At 44.1% G+C, this 16,556-nt stretch overlaps 2 protein-coding genes across 6 annotated transcripts; one reads left to right on the plus strand and one right to left on the minus strand.

The window, feature by feature from the left end:
- Positions 1-29: 29 nt before the first annotated feature.
- Positions 30-3,526, minus strand: strap (serine/threonine kinase receptor associated protein). 4 transcript variants are annotated; one of them, XM_084701382.1, is made up of 10 exons: positions 3,507-3,526; positions 3,081-3,225; positions 2,726-2,861; positions 2,242-2,323; positions 2,057-2,129; positions 1,867-1,966; positions 1,405-1,542; positions 1,200-1,336; positions 806-997; positions 30-671 (listed from the first exon to the last, which is right to left on the minus strand). In XM_084701382.1, exons 1-10 carry the CDS (start codon positions 3,516-3,518, stop codon positions 610-612), a joined length of 1,077 nt encoding a protein of 358 aa, XP_084557508.1. In that variant the 5' UTR covers positions 3,519-3,526; the 3' UTR covers positions 30-609. The 4 variants fall into 4 exon arrangements, with proteins under 4 accessions (XP_084557508.1, XP_084557507.1, XP_084557510.1 ...); XM_084701381.1 differs by having other exon boundaries at positions 30-674; positions 3,507-3,523; XM_084701384.1 differs by having other exon boundaries at positions 806-955; positions 3,507-3,521.
- Positions 3,527-4,104: 578 nt separating this feature from the next.
- On the plus strand, positions 4,105-15,693 carry etnk1 (ethanolamine kinase 1). 2 transcript variants are annotated; one of them, XR_014762443.1, is made up of 9 exons: positions 4,105-4,371; positions 6,160-6,419; positions 6,968-7,108; positions 7,965-8,107; positions 11,220-11,303; positions 11,560-11,720; positions 13,015-13,088; positions 13,366-13,566; positions 14,537-15,693. XR_014762443.1 is itself a non-coding variant. In XM_084701464.1 (8 exons), exons 1-8 carry the CDS (start codon positions 4,225-4,227, stop codon positions 13,436-13,438), a joined length of 1,083 nt encoding a protein of 360 aa, XP_084557590.1. In that variant the 5' UTR covers positions 4,105-4,224; the 3' UTR covers positions 13,439-15,693. The 2 variants fall into 2 exon arrangements, 1 of the variants encoding a protein (XP_084557590.1); XM_084701464.1 differs by having other exon boundaries at positions 13,366-15,693.
- The last annotated feature ends 863 nt before the right edge of the window (positions 15,694-16,556 follow it).

Here is a 16,556-nt window from a genome sequence, read left to right on the forward strand (position 1 = left end):
AATGATAATTCATATTAATGTAAATAAAATGATGCTTGTGACACATTTTTTTATTTCATTACTCAACACTGCAAGGTTGCAAATAAAATAAAAAACAATTCAATAAACTCAAGTAATTTTCGTCCCTTGTGTGTTACTGAACATTTCGCCAATATAAAACATGTTGACGGTTACATAGCCACAAAAATAAAATGTATACATAGATCTTGATGCTCTCTTTGAGAAAAAAATTAAATAAAATTCCCCTCACCCGTTTAACCAGTGTATTTTCCAAATTAGAAAAAAAGAAAGTCTAGGATAAATGTTCTCCCCAGTTTTAAACAAAGAAGCCCATGGGGTCAAAACAACATTGAACAAACAGGTCATGTAGATCAAGAGCTATTCAGAAATAAAGCAGCCAGCTATGAGACATTGGCTCACAGGTCTACTACTTTTCTCTGGTGCCCATACTGTGTGTGTGTAGTTTGTCTGAACTCAAGTCAGAGCTCAACTCCACGCTTGTCCCCTGTAAAAGAGGATACAGGTACTGTTCTCCTGGCAGAAACACTGGTTTGAGAAGACTGTAACAGCCTGCTCTTCTTACATTCCTCCCGTTCTCATTGTTCACGGTCAGGCCTTTATCTCAGGGGCCATGCAGTATGGAGTCTCAGAGATCTCTGATGCCAGCTCCTCTGCTGGGAGGAATAAAATCCAACAAATACAATTAATAACTAAATTTAAAACTGTCTAGATGAGAAGGATGCTGACTGTAGACCGAGCAGGTTTACTACAAGTACTGTGTGTTAGGCAGTCAATCGAGACTCACCAGGAAGTATGCACTTCCACAGGCCATAGGTTTTCCCCACTGCAGTTTGCCATAGACGGAGCGTACCATCTTCAGAGCCGCTGGCATACAATTCCCCATCAGGACTGAAGCGCACACAGTGGACCGGTCCAAAATGACCCTTGTAGGACTCTACAATGGGTTGAGAGAGGCCAGCGAGACCAACATTTTTTCCTATAAACCAACTGCACAGTCACAGACTGAAAACATTTTTTCCTATAAACCAACTGCACAGTCACAGACTAAAAACAATTGTCGGTAATTTGAGATTCATAATTGAATGATGTTTAAGAAATATGCCTCAATTATCTGTCAGGAATGCCATTAGGTGTGGCCTAATCAAGCACAAGGCTTCCATAAGATCCAGACAGCTTACCCAATTCCTCTTTGGTACTGTAGTCAAATTTATACAGCTTGAAGTCATCTCCGCCAGCAACAAAGAATTCCTTGTCAGGATGTAGAGAGGCTGAGTGGATGGAAGCAGGGGCATCCACGGTCTTGATCAAGTCAAGGCTAAAAGAGAGTACGACTCAGGGTCAATACCAACACAAACCCAAACAGAGACAGACTTTTGACAGTACCTGAGGGCATTGTAGAAAGCGATGGTCTTTCCATAGGTGATGACTAGGACCTCTCCATCAGGGATGTACTCCATGCTGCTAACTGACATATCAAAGGACAGTGTCCTCACAGCCTCTGTGGAATTCCTGTCCCACAGTCTGAACACACATAAACATGGTATTTAACCAGTTTCAACATGATGTTGGTTATTGTCATGACTCCATCTTAAACGACATACTACCCTCCTGTATTCACTGTAGGCACAGGCTACATTACTCAGGGAAATGATCATGCAAATTCAAAACCAAATGTCTTAGGGTGTTCAAAGCTCTTTCCAAACTAGAACAATGGACTTCTGGATATGCACACTATAGCCACAAACACACACTCTGTTTTCCATCTTGTGTACAGATTTCAATACAATAAAACCTGACTTGCCATGGCGGCTAGGAGGTTAAGACCTCTAGGGGCACACAACTGACCTTACAGTTTTATCATCGGCAGCTGAGAGTATCTGCTTGTCGTTGTTGCACCAAAGAGCTTTCTTGATAGCAGAGGTGTGTCCAGGTATCTCCTGAGGCACTGAGGGACATGCAAACACATCCAAGAACGAGTGTATAGTAAATAAGGCCAAGTGTTTAAATGTAAACAGACAGCTGCATCGATACTGACCTGCTTCAGGTTTGCTGAGGTCATAGATGCGTATCAGCTTGTCGTTTCCCCCTGTCAACAGGTGGTTGCTGTCCTGTCATCACAGACAGGACATGAGAGAGAGCGGTTGATGGATGAGTTGCCTGCCCGTCAGATCCATTTAAAAGTAGCCAGTAACTGACAGCAGACAGTAACTTCGATATTACCTGAGTGAAATTGACCGACTTGACAATGTGCTTGTGTGCCAATGTGAGAACATCTTCTCCAGTCACTGCATCCCACACCTTTCTGGAGTGAGGAACGCCACAGTTAGTCACAGCCATGTACGGGGCCACATTCCACATGCACTTTTTCATATTTACATTTAACAGACGCTCTTATCCAGAGCGACTTACAGTAAGTACAGGGACATTCCCCCGAGGCAAGTAGGGTGAAGTGCCTTGCCCAAGGACAACTTTATTTGGCACGGCCAGGAATCGAATCAGCAACCTTCTGATTAATAGTCCGACTCCCTAACTGCTCAGCCATCTGACTTCATATCTGATCCAATAACCTCAGTTCATTAAATCTTCCATTTTCATCTCAGCGAACAGAAAATAGGGAGTAGGGCTTGGAAAGTATGTTTAATAGTCTACCAAGAAGACCAGTCAATGTCGAGCAGCTGTGTTTCCGTCCTGTGTCCATACTCACGCAGTGAAGTCAGCAGCAGCTGTCGCTGCTTTGGTGGCTTCTGTGTTCAGAGTGGCACCCCAGACAGCACCTTTGTGACCCAAGAACGTTCCGATCCAGTCCCCTGTGTCTCCCTGGCGCAACATGGGTTTACCATCTTGGAGGTTGGGAGAAGAGATCACAAGTCAGAGGGGCAAAGTTGACCAAGGATAGTTGGGTAACATGCAGCCAGTTATCTCCCAGGATAGATGAGCATACTCATGAAACGAGTTCCAACTCATGAGATATGAAGATGGACAACAACATGAGCTTGCCTTACATGACGGTTGAGACATTTAGTAGACATTTAGTGACGTAGTGGAGTGAACTTCCTTACCTTTGCAGGCACTGATGAGAAAATACCCATAAGCAGTTATACCACTGAAGGCAAGATCCACGACAGGCCTGGTGTGGCCTGAGCAAGTCAGTGGCGTTTGCCTCATTGCCATGCTTTGCTGGCTAAGGAATATCCAAAACAACTGCTAGAAGTTAACAGACAGAAGTTCAGCTAGCTAGCTAAACGTGTATAGAATCAGAAAGCTAGCTTTGGTTAGCTACAATAGTAGCACGTTAAAGCAGTAAAACACAAATTATGTGGATATATCACTGTGCAAGGTTATGAAAATATACGTCAAGCAAAGTAAGCCTTCTAGCTAGCTAAGGCTTGATGTTTTAGTGAAGGTAAAATTATCTCACTCCCATCGAGGGTGTGCTAAAAGCTACAATATTGCAACTAGCTAGCAACGTGAAGTCAGCAAAGTACCCGTAAAATCATAAACAGTCACCCAGTTCTACAGCTGAAGCGCTTCCGGTGTCAATGATTTCAGGTTTTTCTCCTTCAAAATAAAGGTAGCTCTAGCCAATCCATTTATAGATTCGAGTGTCTTTTGATTTTGTGCTCAATCCCTTGATCAATATTCATATGTACTTTGGTCATTAATAATAATAATTTATTTTAAGATGTGTTTGTGACTTGTCTTAAGTTCATATATGTACTAATTTATATATAATTCTTAAAAATATTATCGTACGACTATTTAGGATTATAACGTATTTGTGATTGCCCTTTGATCGATTAGTATTCACATGACACAGCTGCTCTTAGTCAAAACTGTTGGTCCATATCGGCTTTAAATTAAAAAAAGATTACTGACGTCGACATGAATACGTCGATGGGAAGCGTGTCTAAGGATCTTTGGTTTTAGTTAAACCTGGAAGTAACCTTCCCTATGACTAAGTAAAATCATGAAGGACTCGCCGCTCCGGCACCGCAGGGACGTAGCTATATAATAAACGAGTTGCATTTATGAGTCACACGATTTACCAGAATGCTTTGCGAATCTGATCTTTTTCTGGGTGGGATTTTGTGAGAGGCGTTGCCGCATATCGAGACTTTTTATCCTTGCACCCAAGCTGGACTTCATACATACGCATTTACTGCCATACTGTAACCACCTTGGTGAACAACTGTAATTTTCATTATGGCCAACTACATCCATGTACCCGACGAGGCTCCCGCCGTACCCAAAATAGATGTAACATTAGACGAGAATGATTATAGGTCTGGTGCATTGAGACTCGTCAAAGAACTGAGACCGAATTGGAAACCATCTGAGGTCAAGATGAAGGTACTGACCACACAATATATTGTATTTGTTTTCTTTAGATATATTGGTATCTTGACGGTAAATTGCAGTCGTCGGCAGCATGTGTCGTAGGCCTATATGTTTCCTAGCTCCACTTACATAATCCGGGTGATGCGCCTTTTTAAATAGGAGCTGCGTCAACGCTTTGCTGCTTCTTTGCGTGGTTTTAACAGGATGAATGGACGAAGCGAAAAAAATATAGGCCGGTTTACTGAGGCTGGCTTGCTGTCAAGGTTTTATCTATCAAAAACAAACAATGACAAATATTAGGATCAGGAGGTGCAAACGGTATTAATACAGTTATTAGTAGGCCTATTCGTTATGATTTAGATTATTCAAATATCCAAATGGGCCTACTTTGTCTTTTTACGTGTGTCAAATAGACCTATCATAAGCACGACCCATATATTTTGCTTGCTAGAATCTGCCGGTGATGGTGGGGGATTGACATTTTGATAATGAATACACAGTACAGTGCTTCACTGCCCGCCCACAAATCCAAGACAAAAAGAAATCGCAACAACGCAAGATGTTCTAGGAATGAGGGGGGAGATATAGCTTTTGGTTCGGTTATGACTTAGTCGTAATGTTGTCTAGCATGACACTAGGCAACGATGAACAGGGAGTGGTTTTTAAAATGGTATACATTTCTCGAAGTTTCTGTTAAGGGATCGTGGATTGTTCTAGATGTTTCCCAGTTGATCTGGTGTGGTCTGTGGAAATATCACTGAGATTCAAGTGCTTCCGTCTAAGCTGCTGCTATGGAACACAGAAACAAAACACAAACAGTACAGTAGACCACCTCATACCAATATTTGCTTCTATCCCATGATCCTGCCAACCAATCATGTGAGCACCTGGGAGAGGCACTAACAAACTTACTCTGCAGGTTTTAACTACTGAATGTAAATACACAGTTTTCCAAGCTAACTAAGGGGGTGGTACAAAGGATGATGTAAGAAATTCCTTCTCCCTCAAAACCAAAACAGAATGGGAAGAGTGGTTCCCTTGACAGTCACAGATTGGGGGGGGGGGGGGGGTTACTCTTGGTAAACACAGTCAAATACCCCCTCCACACCACGCCCCCTTCCCACCTCCCTGGTTGTGGGCCTATTCTTCAATTCTACGAAAATTAGCACTCAGCACATGCCTGCCGTAGCTTGCTTTAGCAAAATAAAATTCCTTGCGTGCTTCTGGTCTCTAGTCAATCCCTGATAGCACGATTAGTGTTGGAATGCCCGGCCCCTCTCAAATGTTTCCACTCTCATTTAGGGGTAACAATTCTGTCTAAACCCCTCTCAGACAATCCCTCATCTGCAGCGCCACATCCATGCGTATCTCTATTGTCCTCGATCCTCATCCAAAACACGAGGCAGAAGTTACGTCAGGTTCCCAATGGTCAAAACATCACAAGCCCCTCCAGGAAGGAAGTGAATGACAGGGCTGGTGATTGGTTGGTGAATCATGTGGGTGCTCACTGTATTGTATGTGAATTTTAGAGTCTGGAAAAAAGCTAGACTGTTGATTTGACAAAACCTTTGTCTAGAAAGTAAGATGATGTGTGACAGAAAGATGCAACTGGGAATGTGAAATGGATCAACACGACAGGAAATGCAATCATGCCAACACTCATGCCAATAGTGTAGTCAGGCATATGCCACTGACAACTAGACTGCTGCACAGGATGGTTGTAATGGCCCGACTAAACTTGGCCCACTATTTCGCATTCTCTCACTTCTCCTTCATTTCCCCCCACCAACCCCCTTCCAGTTTTTCACAGATGGGATAACCAATAAGTTGCTAGGTTGTTACGTTGGGGCGATCATGAAGGACGTGGTTCTGGTTCGTATCTACGGTAACAAGACAGAGCTGTTTGTGGACCGGGAAAACGAGGTGAAGAGTTTCCGGGTGCTGCATGAGAACCGCTGTGCTCCACACCTGTACTGCACCTTCAACAACGGCCTTTGCTACGAGTTCCTCCAAGGCACTGCACTAGAGCCAGAACACATTCGCAGCATGCCCATGTTCAGGTGACTAACATCCACACCCACACCCACACACACAACAAGAACAGACCAATGTTCAGATGACACAATGACATGCCTATGCTGAGGTGAATAACATACACATCAACCCAATACAGTGACATACCAGTATTATGATAAACTGTATTATTGTCCTGGTGATATATTATCTCCTCAGTTCATTCCACCAGAACATAGCCTCTGACACTATCAAGTGCTAATATTTATTAACTCCTTTCACCATATTATCATTATCCTCCCCTCCAAAAAGCTCCATGAGGGAGAGAATGTGAGGAATCAAGGAAGTACTTCTGAAACTCCACCCAAGTTCTCGTCACTTTAGTCATTCGAGGAAAATGTCTCCAGGCATTGAGATGGAAACTTTTGTCTAGGACATTCAGGTTAATGGTGACAGAAACACACCTAGTTTTGCTCTCTCAAGAAAAAATAAAAAAAACTGACCACATCCCTGTTTCTTGGACGTGAGAGTACTCTATGCTACTCCTCCTGCTGTTGCTACCAGGCACTCATGTTTCACCATCACCACCCTACAGGCTCATTGCCAGACAGCTGGCTAAGTACCACGCCATCCATGCTCACAATGGCTGGGTGCCCCAGTCTGACCTGTGGCTGAAGATGGGCAAGTACTTCGCCCTGGTGCCCAAGTACTTCCAGGACCCTGAAATGAACATGAGGTGAGACATACTGTTCTCTAGGAGTGAGGGATGGGGTTACTCTGTTTGGGAAGTTAGTTTTGTGTCAGTGGGATTGAGTTTTTTCAGGGCAGGCAGGGAACCAGTTTGAAATGATTCCTTCTCAGTATGAAGAACTGTGATTGATGTGTAATGACAGCATTTCTTGTTGCTGTAGGTCCCATGCATTTGTTTTTAGCTTCTGATCTCAAACAGGTTCTTCTTGATCTGAGTGCCATGCTGAATGTGGAGTTAGCACGTAGGATATCAGGATGGATAACGTGTCAGATGCCTGACCAATGACATAAGTGCTCACATGTGATGTCATGTTTCATACCTGACGAAATGGCCTCCATGGTAGTTTTGAATTTCAGTTCAGAATTGGGAGCTGAGTTTCTAACAAGGTTTTAAGTTATCTGCTTCCTTTAGCTGAATGTTGTGTAATGTTGTCCGCTCTTTCTAAAGGGTGTTCTGACATTTACATTTATTCATTCAACTGACGCTTTTATCCAAATCGACTTCCAAGACAGAGCTTTACAAATTGCATAGGTCACTGATAACAACAAGATAGCCCCAAAAACATTGCGAGTAGCCAAAAACATGAAGCACATGTTCTGAGCAACCAAAAATAAGTGCCAAAGGGAAGAACCATAAGAGCATGTAGTTAAGCAAGTTACAATTAAACAACATGAACCGCTTTAAGTGCAAATGTACCTGTAGAAAAAGCAAGCAACAATAAAAACAAAATATTTCATAGCAAACAAAATATTTCACAGCGATTTCTGACAGCAATGTCTGTTTACCACCTTCACCTTTCAAACCTCCCACCTTTTCTCCAATCCTCAATCCCTCCCCCCAGGCTGAGTGTAGAGGTGCCCAGCTCCAGGTGTTTGAGGCAGGAGATGGTGGAGCTACAGCAGAGCCTGTCCATGCTGGGTTCCCCCGTGGTGCTCTGCCACAACGACCTGCTGTGTAAGAACATCATCTTCAACCAGGACGGAGGTGAGACTGCCCCCCACACACCACAGCTGCCGCACACTCCCACTATAGCAAACACTGTACTGTACTGTACTAGACTGTACCGCTACTGCGCTGGCCACCGCACAGGTAGGACTACATTTATATTGCCCCCCCCCCCTCCCCTTCCCGCAGTCCTACAACATGTAGGATCAATAACACCCAAGTCATATAATTAGATTGAGCGGCTCGTTTCGTTGTGCAAGGCTAATAGTCTATGCTACTGATTTTAATGCTATGGACCGGACTGTGTTGTACACAGAACACCCCCCCCCATCTCCTACCCAACCCCTTCCACTGCCATGTCATTTCAGCCTGCAGTGAAGGGTTACCATGCAGTAGCCTTGTTGAGTTTCATTAATATCATGTTTTTATTTTGTGGTGCTTTGGGAATGTTGTTCTTTTGTTATGTTGTGAATGCTTTTTTTGGCACTAACGCCCCAGTGAGTGAAAAGAAGACTCATAATAGGTCAAGGTCGACTATACTAGTCACTGGCCTTCCTAAGAGGGGAGGGTTTGGACACCTGGGGTGAGGGTGGAGGGGGAGATAAGAGTATGGGAGGGAGGGACGTGTGTGGGGGAGGGAGGGTGGAGGGGGGGAGCGATCTCACAGCTCCTTGTCTCCAGCTTTTCTCTCCTAGGAGTGACTGCAGCTGCAACAAGGGTGGGAACCCTGGCCCGGAGAAGAGAGAGAGAGAGAGAGAGAGAGACTGAGCTTTGAGGAGCCCCACCCAGTTCAGACCAGTGCAGCTCCCTTGATCTCAGCCTAGAATAGATGTAGGACCTGTCTCTCTCTCCCCATTGTGCCACACTTGTCCCTGATAACTGAGTTTCACCCTGCCAGACTGCGTCCTCATTCCTAGAAACAGCGCGGCATTGGGAGCCAAAGGAGGGATCTGTGGATTCTAGTAAAATTTCAATTTCTTTGAGGATGACAAAATAACCTGCCTGATAGAATCCGAACACTGCAGTGAAAATCTCTGGAATCATTTGACTTCCGTCTGTACACAGTGACAGGGTCTTGTAGTTAGTTTAAAGCTGAGTTAAAAGTAGCCTGAGCTAGAAGAAAAACCTTCAATGACAGATTTTGTATTGTTTCCTACTTGTATCTGGGAATCCAGTTCTTCGAAATTTGGAGTTAGGCCCCTCCCCCACTGTAAAAGAGAAGAGCATAACCTCTTCTTCCGACAGTAACATTGTTTACCCTCCCCCCCTGCCAAGGCTGCTGCTGAGGCATACATAAACCTGACCACTTTTTTTTTTTACCACTAACTTCCCTTTCAACGGTGCTTGTAGTCAAGTTCAGACGATAATTGCCTCTCGCTGAGAAAAGGGAAATGATTTTGCACTGACAATTTAGATAAGATTTCCTACTGCCCTCTGAACTTTTTAGCTTTTATTCAAGGCAGGTGACAGAGAAAGAGAGCGAGGCATAGTGTGAGAGAAGAAAGAGAAGGAACTAGAAGCATTTGGCTACATGGATTTTACTTAGAACGTAAACAATTATTTGAACAAGCATATTTGAAATTGTGAGAAATAGAAGAGATAAAAAACTATTCCCCTTGCCCTAAACCCAAAACCTGCTGTTGTCTTTGCAGCAAGAAACTACTTCATTTTAACATTTGCATAAAAGTGGGAGGCGTCATAATATCGGCTTGTATGTGGACCAATGAAAATGCGGCTTTGGAGGGGAGTGTTATAAAAAGGGGAAGTGTGTATGAGGCCACTGTGAGGGAAAAGGGGTTGGCAGCAGCAGCAGCCTTCATGATGTGAGCTTGTGTGAGAGTGTGTGTGTCTGACTTTGTGTGGGTGGATGTGTGTGTGCGCGCATGTGTGTGCGACAGATGTGCGTTTGCCCCAATCTTTTCGTCTGCTGCACAGGGCTATAGGCACTGACTGGAGGTGTTCTGTTGTGTCCCGCAAGGACCGCACCGCGTCTGGTAACCACCTCACGTGTCTTTCTCTGTAGTCCAGCACTCTGTCAGACAACCTCAGACACGCACGCACACACACACACGCACGCACACACTATATATGTGACACAGAAGGCCGAAAACATGTTGGCCACAAACACAGGTTATCATTTTTACTTATTGGATTTGAGTGCTTCTACAGAGCACTTTAACAAGACTTTAACGCCAGTGTAGAACTGGTTTATAACACTGGTGTGTGTTATACAGCTAGACAGATTTGACAGTTCCATCCACGGTATGGAGGCAAGGCTTTGTATTTTGATATATCCATCTGTCCAAACATTAACAGAGAAAGCGTCATTGTTCTTCAATGGCGATTGCAGCCTGATACAGTATTCATTTCTCCCCCCTAGAGGGCAGCACTGTCCCCTTTTCTCTCCCTGGCGCCTTCCTTCGTCTGCATGATTCATCTTTTTTCATCTGTCCACCTCACAGGTCAATTATCATCGCATGACCTTCTCCCAGATTGCCCCCTCTTCCGGACTCTTCTATTAAACAAGCAGATTCACCCTGAACTGACATGTCTTCCTCTCTCTCTTATTCTCTCCTCCGGTTCTTCCATCATCTCTTGCATGGTGCTTTGATGAAACATCCTTTAAAACTGGCTCCCATCTTTGTGATGCTTTTTGAGTATGTGGAAAAAGTTGATGACCCCAACCTCTTTGTTAGAACATGACTGATCTAAATATTTTGACACATATAACAGATGTGGTTGTCCCTGTCTATATAAGTGGAGAGTGTGGAAGTGAAACTAACAAGGCTTTAAAGATTGGAAATCCCCTTTTTGATTCTCAGAAAAAGGAAAAAAACCCTCCATTATGACCACGTGGGTTGTCAACTTTCTCCATCAGTTCTTCAAAGCATGGGACTGTTTCCTGTCTCCATGTATTCACCTCTTTATTCTGTCCACACTATATCACCTTCATCTCAAATCTCTGCAGCTCGTCATGCTCAAAATGCAAACTCTTCCTCCACTTCACCCCCAAAGTCCTGTGAAGGCTGTCAGTCAAACTAGATAAGAAAACTGGATAGGCTAGACTAGGATAATCAGTGGGATTAAAAACACAGCATTGCTATGTCCCTGCTCTCCATCCGCTTCTAAACAAGCCTTCCTGTCTTTCCAGGCAGTGTAAAGTTCATAGACTACGAGTATGCAGGGTACAATTACCAAGCCTACGACATTGGGAACCACTTCAATGAGTTTGCAGGTAAGTCCTTCATGGGGTGTGAGTAGTTGGAATGTCTGATGCCTGTCACACACCTGTGCTGTGGTACACTTTAACCACTGGTAATCATTTACATTTAGTCATTCAGACACTTTTATCCAGAGCGACTTGCAGTAAGTACAGGGACATTCCCCCGAGGCAAGTAGGGTGAAGTGCCTTGCCCAAGGACACAACGTCATGTGGCACAGCCGGGAATCGAACTGACGACCTTCTGATTACCGTGTGTGTGTGTGTCCAGGTCTGAACGAGGTGGACTATAGTCATTACCCGGGCCGCAGTCTGCAGTTGGACTGGCTGCGGTCCTACCTGGAGGCCTATAAGGAATACAAGGGCCAGGGCAGCCATGTGACGGACAGAGAGGTGGAGGTGCTCTACGTACAGGTCAATCGCTTTTCACTGGTGAGTCACGTGCTCACACACTCACACACACGCTCAAAACACACTCAATCCGCAGTGAAATACAGTTCTGCGTACGGTGTACATTGACCTCAGACAGCATTTCATCTCCACCTCGATTGAAGCCTGGTGTTGTTTACGCTCAGTCTTAGAGGAAGAGCAGGGCAGGACAAAGGCCCTTCGCTCGAGGAACCGGGGCTAGCACCACTTCCTTTCTAAGCTTCTCATAGGGAGCAACAGGGAGAAAACAGCAGGCTTGCTTTGAATTTACAGACATTGATATCTGACCCCTGTGCTGCACTCTTCAGAGAACTAGACGTGATACTTACAAACTACCGGAGGAAGCTAATTGCGCAAGAAAGCCTGCGTGCGTGCGATGCCAAAGGCATGAGTCATAGCCTGGTTGAATGGCTCTTGGCTCATTAGTTTAGTTTATGGTCAGCAGCAAGGTCAACTTGGAGTCAGAGTGCCTCTGTGTGTCCAGATAAGACTCCTCACCTTTGTATGGTCCTGTGTACAGCAGAAGGTAACAACTAGTTGCACAACTAAACATACAGAAGCACTAATAAAGTGCTGTGCATTTACACAGTAAGTTAATTACTTGTGTATAATATTGTTTAGAGAGAGAGCGAGGCCTACTTTATTCACACTTTTCCATTGCTACTTTAAGATCAGCATGCGGTAGACAGTCATTCAGCAGACAACCTTGTTGATTAGATACAAAGTAATCATTAAAAACAAAGGAATGGTGAACTATAATATCAATATTATATATAATTACATCCTGGCAATCTTGATTTACTGTGTCTTGATGGTCGCATATTCCATCCATTTGAGTTGACCCTCAAACATTCTCTGGGAATTCAGATGAGCTCAAGGTGACCTTGGTGTGTGGAGCGCAGGTCGTTGGGTAACTAGAGCGCAGGCTAACCCTACACCACTACAGGACAATGCTGCTGGTCTCCAGGGGGGCGAGCTGTTGTTGTGTGGTGTAACAGAGCTGGGCAGAGAGGCATAAACAGAAACGGTAGCCTGGACACCGTGACCTGTAAAGCCCTGTCTGAGTCAGCCAGCAGCGGCCAAGCAACCTCCGAGGACACACAGCACTCATGGGCTCCTACGGAGGGGCACGTCACAGGACAAGGACTTTTCCTCTTGGTCTTCCCTTTGTCTTATTACCATCACTTCCTCTCTTTTTACTTACAAGTGTGAAAAAGGTGATGCCCTAAGACCTTTTTCTTTTTTTTTCAACGGTTTTATGAATCACCCCCAATCTTCTGTTTCTTTTTGTCTCTAGGCATCTCATTTCTTCTGGGGTCTCTGGGCTCTGATTCAGGCCAAGTTCTCAACCATTGACTTTGACTTCATGGGGTAAGACGCCACAGCTATACAACTGTACTGAACTGCACTGTCACTCCCAGATTGGTTAAAGAATACCATGACTAGATGTGAAGTTACATGTTGCAAGTTTTGTAGCTCATCTCCATCGTGTGAGCTCTTTGTTACACACATTACTTATTATTATTATTTTGTCGGTCTCTGACTGCTAAGGTGATCAGACGCCACTTGTCAGCTAGACATGGTACAGCGATATCTTAACCATACGGTCAGCACTCACTGTTCCTTTTTGTTGAATGCTTTCTTTCAGATACGCAGTCCTTCGCTTCAACCAGTACTTTAAGATGAAGCCAGAGGTGGCTGCTCTAAAATTCCCAGAATAAAAGTCCTACTTCCTGCCCGGTCCTCATATGTTAACTGTAGAGCTCCCCCTAGGGGCCAGAAAGATGAGCCAGAGAACCTGTGCAGACCAATCTATCACCTCCTAGACCCTGACTACACTCCAGGCCAGGCAAGGAAAACCCTTGACCCTACCCCAGCCCAACCCTCACCCCCAAGCCTTTCCTGATTAACACTTAAACTGTGTTCACCCACCTGAGACTGAATTAGAGACCAGACACTATCAAACATACTGCTTTCAACCAGGACCGATCCATCCAGACCTTTTTGAGTCGTTTTCTAGCCACAGAATGACCAGATATAGTATGCAATGATAGCAGCCAACACTATGGCTTGTTTGTTTAAAACAAGCAGGCAGGGCACATGACCATGGATAATAAGGTTAGTCTAGTGTAATGTTAGCCCAGTGTTGCGTTCCCAGCCTACAGCCATAGGGCAAACATGGACCAATTCAGCTGTGTAACAAACCAAGTACCAAGTGTCTCTTTTCAAAAAGGAATGTTTTAAAGAAAGAGAACCTCTCGTGTTCTGGAATTGTAATAGATAAGGAGGATCGATTAGGTTCAAGGATCTTGTTTTTGTTTTGTTTTAGGCCATTGGTTTTGATGTTCTAGGTTTTATGCTTGAGGCTCCATATGAGGTTTGATGCTCCAGGTTCATGACTGATGGGTTACACCAAGGAGTTTATGTAGGTTTACGTCCCTTCCTACTGAGACAAGGCAGCACTTCTCCCTAATATGGGTCAGCCACTGGGTAAAATGTCTCAGTATCAGTACCACACCTCATGGTGCTGTGAAGCCTTCGGGGGGCCACTGTCATGCCTCCCCCTCCACTGCTACATAGACCCAGTCTGATCAGGCGCTGAAGCATAGAGCAGAAGTTCTTATCCTTCACTGAGAGGGCTTGTAGTCCAGGTTAAGATTGGGTTAATTTGGGGACTGCGTATGAGACATCGTATCAGTCAAATTAGAGGACCAACAAACACTATTTTCTCTGACGAGTGTTACTGTAGACATCGTAGCAAGTCTCTAACTGGTACACTCAGAGGCTTGTCTCCTTCTATTTGTTTGTTTTTACAACAGTGCTTGGTTGAAGACGTTCTTTACCAGAGGACCGTTCATCTACTTGGTTAACTAACCAACACCAGAGTGCTGAAATGTTTTTGCTGTATATAATGCACGTGCATTTTTCCACTTAGACACGCGGAAAAAATCAATAATGTATAATATTAACTTTTTAAAAGTGACTCGTTTTTATACCTATTTAAGCATCTGGAAGGTCTTGGACAGTGATGTGTGTCAGCCTCAGCCAGGGCTGACACTGCGGTGTGTACCACGCCATCACTTCCTGTATGAACAGACCTTCCACTTGGACTGTTCACACCCTCACTGTCCCAGCCCCACAGCCACGCTGTCTGTCCTTCCTGTCTGTCTGTCAGCCTGTCCACAGGGACTCAGACACGATGTAAGTCCAGGCATCCGTGTGTTTACCACATGCCTGGGTTTAGGCCTTTTGTTTTTCGCTTGCCTTTATTTTGGTGTGATTTCATAAGGGCGAAGGCGTGTCGGTCGCTGTTGTACATATTCTGACAAACGCTAAAAAGTCCAACAGTCCTGGTTTGGAACGCAGGGCTGTGTGCTTGGTCTGAGCTACAGTCTGGTGTGTGCGCCCTCTCTCTTCCTGTCGTCTTCGGATGGAGACGTTCACGTGTGGTCATACCATGTTTTCATAACTCCTCAGTGTTTACAAGGTCCCATCCTGTCAGAATGCACGCCTGCACAGAGAGACTTTACTCTAGGTATACAATAATGTTTCAGTTGGAAGCCACAGACGGATGATGAAACAGCTGTCCTCTCACTCCTGTCTGATTCATCCACTCCTTTGTTGGTTTGTTTTTCCAAGTACATTTAAATGTGAACGTCAGAGACCTCTGTTTCAGTGTGTATAAAACACCCACAGTACATTGTTTCTCGTGCACTTGTTTAACATTGTAAAGAAACGCATAATGCTAATGTCTGCTCTGGCGACTGTAGAATATGTGTATATGTACATTAAAAAATGTAATTAATATCTTTTGCTCGAACGTTGTCAAATGTGAATGAATGTACATATAGGGAGATCTGTTTTTTCTAAATTTTGCTGTTGGGTAAGAAGTAATTCTGGGTAAACTGTGAAATAATGTAACATTTAAATACTGTAAACAAGTGCTTTGAGAAAAAGATTAAAGTCTATACCCTTGCCCTGCTTGTTTTCTTTCCTCCCTCAATCCTTTTTAGCTTTCTGCAAATCCCAGGTATATGCAAGAGTCACATTCAAAAGACTGTCAAACTAGAAATACCAAACTCAAAATAGAGTATGTATTACTTAAGAGCTGCATAGGAAATAATAGAGAGCATTTCAATTGTCTTCCTCTGTGAGTTACCACAGCTCACCAGCAGGGGGAGGTAGAGTCTCAAGACTGAGCCTTACGTAGAATATTTTGAGCAGTAACATAACGTGGAAGTCACAAACTAACAATATGTTAAGTGAATGATGACAGTTCTATACCCCTCAGTCTAGTGTGAGTTAAGTCCTGAAGAATAAAACAACTGGTGCCGGACGAAAGCTTTTTATCTGGACCTCAGAAAACGGACAAAATGATCATGCCTGGATGTCCTCTCTTAATATCAGCAGTTTCTTATTAAGTCAAGTAATTGCAACAGAACAGTGCCGCTCCACTTTGCTGTCTGTAATTCAATTAAGTCCCTTCCCTCTAGCTCCCTTCTCACAGATTTGCACATTAATTACAAAATTCAATATCTGCAATTCATGCTTCCACTTATGCTCATTTTACAAAGGTCATTGTAAAATGACTTCCAGAGACTGATGCCAGGAGCTTACCCTCAGACTCACAAACTCCTATCAAAACCCTCCACACACACACACACACACACACACACATACTAATAGACCTATTACATTAGGAGTGCTTGTTTTGCAGGTCATGCTACTGTAAACACACATTATAAACATAATGTGTGTCTGAAGGTTTCGACGTTCAAAGGGGGGAGAGAAAATGGGAGAGAAAGGAGGAGAAGACGAGCAGCGGGAGAGGAGGAGCAG

This window comes from Hypomesus nipponensis, chromosome 7 (genome assembly GCF_054491055.1).
Source record: "Hypomesus nipponensis isolate SF chromosome 7, ASM5449105v1, whole genome shotgun sequence".
Taxonomy (NCBI): domain Eukaryota; kingdom Metazoa; phylum Chordata; class Actinopteri; order Osmeriformes; family Osmeridae; genus Hypomesus; species Hypomesus nipponensis.

Coding starts and splice junctions, on each gene's coding strand:
- strap (XM_084701381.1), bottom strand. Junction 1,337..1,404: donor GCTTTCTACAATGCCCTCAG/GTACTGTCAAAA, acceptor ACTCTCTTTTAG/CCTTGACTTGATCAAGACCG. Junction 675..805: donor GTGGAAGTGCATACTTCCTG/GTGAGTCTCGAT, acceptor TATTCCTCCCAG/CAGAGGAGCTGGCATCAGAG.
- etnk1 (XM_084701464.1), top strand. CDS start 4,225: ATGGCCAACTACATCCATGTACCCGACGAGGCTCCCGCCGTACCCAAA. Junction 7,109..7,964: donor GACCCTGAAATGAACATGAG/GTGAGACATACT, acceptor CCCTCCCCCCAG/GCTGAGTGTAGAGGTGCCCA. Junction 11,721..13,014: donor AGGTCAATCGCTTTTCACTG/GTGAGTCACGTG, acceptor TTTTGTCTCTAG/GCATCTCATTTCTTCTGGGG.